Source organism: Grampus griseus, assembly GCF_964374135.1.
Source record: "Grampus griseus genome assembly, chromosome: 12".
In the NCBI taxonomy this organism is placed as follows: Eukaryota; Metazoa; Chordata; class Mammalia; order Artiodactyla; family Delphinidae; genus Grampus; species Grampus griseus.
In genome coordinates this window covers 24334486-24337731 of record NC_139006.1, presented here as the reverse complement: position 1 = coordinate 24337731, position 3246 = coordinate 24334486, and the positions used below count along the sequence as shown (strand labels likewise).

At 51.0% G+C, this 3246-nt stretch overlaps 1 protein-coding gene across 1 annotated transcript in view; it reads left to right on the top strand.

Annotated features, from left to right (window-relative positions):
• Positions 1-1907: 1907 nt before the first annotated feature.
• Positions 1908-3246, top strand: part of LOC309831006 (melanoma antigen preferentially expressed in tumors-like) — a gene marked incomplete at both ends in the record, with an annotated part of 15489 nt that continues 14150 nt past the window's right edge. The window contains one exon of the mRNA XM_082667933.1: positions 1908-1917. Within this exon, the coding sequence (XP_082524059.1) occupies positions 1908-1917 (10 nt within the window). The remainder of the gene's footprint in view (positions 1918-3246) is intronic.

Sequence of the window (3246 nt, the reverse complement as noted above, 5' to 3'; positions counted from 1 at the left end):
ACTGCTACTACTTGAATCTGAGCTACAGTAATAATCAGCCTCGTCCTCAGCCTGGAGCCCAGAGATGGTCAGGGAGGCCGTGTTGCCAGACTTGGAGCCAGAGAAGCGATCAGGGATCCCTGAGGGTCGTTTATTGACCTGATAAATCAAGGTTTTGGGGGCCGTGCCTGGGAGCTGTTGGTACCAGCTGACAGCATTATAATACCCGATGTCACTGCTGGTTCCAGCACAAGAGATGGTGACCGTCTGTCCCAGATTCCCGGACACTGAGGGAGGCTGAGTCAGGCCAGACTGCGCCCAGGACCCTGGAAAGAGGAGAAACACACTCTAGTCAGTTCTGTCACCCAGAGGACAAAGACACAAATGATCAGTCAGATGTCCCTGGGGTCCCTTCCCTGGAGGCCTCACCTGTGTCCTGAGTGAGGAGGGTGACAAGGAGCAGAGCCCAGGCCATGGTGGAGACGCCCCAGACGCTGCCTTCTGAGCCCCCAGCCCTCAGCCTGGTCCCCCAGAACTCTCTTATCCGCTCCCCCCCAGAGGAGGGAGGGGCCTCCATGCAGATCAGCTTCCTGCACCTGCCTGTCCTCACCCCTTCTTCTCACCCCCTCTGACATGGTTTGTTCCAGATTCTTCTGCATCCCTGGACAGCAGACAATCCTGGAGACTTAACTCCTTCACATGGTTTGTAAGGACAGAACGAGTCCATGACAGGATGTGGGAAAGGAATCCAGCCCGGGATTTCCTGTCTCTCCTGGTGTGAGAGTCATCATGGTTCCTGGGGGAGGAATCCCAGAAGGTCCCCTCTGTGCTCTTGGGACAAAGGAGAGGCCCTGAACCCAGGCGGCTGAAAGATACATCTGCCCCACTTTCCAGAAGTCAGAGGCAGAGCTGGGGACAGTAACCCCTCAACTCCCTCTTTTTTAAAAACATTTTATTGAAGGGACTTCCATGGCAGTCCAGTGGTTAACACTCTGTGCTTCCACTGCAGGGGGTGCAGGTTTGATCCCTGTTCGGGGAGCTCCAATCCTGCATGCCGCATAGTGCTGTGAAAAATGAAAAAAAGAAAAAAAAAGAAAGAAAAGAACAAAGAAACTGAACATTCTTATTGAAGTGTGCTTGATTTACAATGCTGTGTGAATTCCTGCTGTTCAATAAAGTGAGTCAGTTATACTCTATATATATTTTTTCATATTCTTTTCCATTATGGTTCATCAGAGGATATTGAATACAGTCCCCTGTGCTATACCATAGGTCCTTGATGTTTATCCATCTTATATATAATAGTTTGCATCTGCTGGTCCCAAGCTCCCAATCCATCCCTCCCCCACCCCAACTCCTTCTTATCCCCCTCAGTTTGGAGGGTCCTCACGTTCCCCTCCAGCCTCTGTCTCTGCAGTGCTCTGAGTCTGAGGCCCGAGCCTGAGCCCTGGGCCATTTATTAGCAGTTTTTAAGATGATTTGCTGGGGTACAAATGCTTTGGGACATAAGAAGTGTTCCACGGGGAGCCCCTCTTGAAACTTCATGCAGGACAGTGTAACCCTCAAGTACCTTCCCCAAATCCTGGCCCTTGCTGCCCCCTGGTGGCTGCAGACGGTGCCAACCAAGCCCCTGGGAGGCAGCTGAGTGGGGGCTGGAAATCCCTCTTGCATCGCCCTCCCCTCCTCCCTCCTTCCCCATCAAGCTCAGCACCAGGCCCCCGATCCCTTCCATTCCCTCTAACCTCATTTCCCTTTGTCCATTAACTCCCTCCACGATGGGATGTGTCACCTGCCACACCAGGTGGCCTGGACCCTCACCCCAGGACTATTTAGCCCACCCCACCACAGCCTTGGTACCAGGTTATGCCTGTGAGGCAGCTCTTCATACCAAGTGACAGACATTTCAGGAGCCCAAGAGAGGTGACTCTATGGCCAATGGTGGGGAAAGCTAAAGGCTTGCCTTGGGGATTGAGGGAAAAGGAGAAAGATGTTTGGGCGAAGCAATCAGTTTTGATTCATGACTATTGCTTAAGTGTGTTTTGAACATGTTTGTGCTTTTTTATTTTACACACTGGTTAAAATAATAAAGTCTGTTATTAAAGGTAAGACTAAGTCCCACAGTCTGCAAGTTGCAGACTCAGGAAAGCTGTTGGTGTGATTCAGACCAAGTCCTAAGACCTGATACCGAAGTTGCTGAGGACGGAGGAAAAGGAGATGAGATGTCCCCGCTCAACAGCGAGACTGGAAAGGGGCAAACTCCTCCTTCCTCTGCTCGTGTTCTATCCAGACCCTCAAAGGACTGGATGCTTCTCAGTTCCTCCTTTGCTCCAAGCACTGAGGCTTGGCACGCAGGGGAGTGGGCAGATGCCCTGGCCCAGCCAGGAAGGGGCGGGCGGGAGGATATCTTCTTCCCAAGAAGTTGTTCTGAAGCTGGTTCTGAGGGACACGGAGCACCTGGCCTTCTGATGAGTTCCCCTCCCCACACACCTGATCTCCCCCTTCCACCACACACACACCTGGGGAGGGGCTTCCTGCCCTCTGCATCTGCAAGGCCCTTGACTGCAGGAGGCCTGAGTTTGAGTCTGGGATGGAAGGATGCTGCCCTCTACCTGAAGGCTCCTGCCTTTCCCTCTGAGCTCATTCATAGCTACCCCAAAAGGATTTTCTTTCTTTTTTTTTTTGATGTGGACCATTTTTAAAGTCTTTATTGAATTTGTTACAATACTGCTTCTGTTTTATGTTTTGGTTTTTTGGCCACGAGGCATGTGGGATCTTAGCTCCCCAACCAGGGATCAAACCCACACCCCCTGCATTGGAAGGCAAAGTCTTAACCACTGTACCGCCAGGAGAGTCCCCCAAAAGGGTTTTCAAAAGTGGTGGTTCCCCCAAATCAGGACATCCGGCCTTAGGAACGCAGACCAGCCATCCTGGATTCTCTCCAAGACCTTCCTTGTCAGCTTAATCTTGCAGCACACTGGGGGACTAGAGGCTGTGTGGGGTGACTGAATTTCTTCATATCTCCAAAATAAATCACTGGTCAAGGAAAACATTTATGATGGAAAAGTTTACTCCCAAATATAGAAAAGTTGGGAATTCCCTGGCCGTCTAGTGGTCAGAACTCCGTGCTTCCACTGCAGGGGGCGTGGTTCGATCCCTGGGTGGCAGGGAACTAAGATCCCACGTGCCATGTGGCGAGGCCAAAAAACAAAACAAAACCACAAAAAACAAGCAAAAACACCCCCAAAATATAGAAAATTATTTTACCAT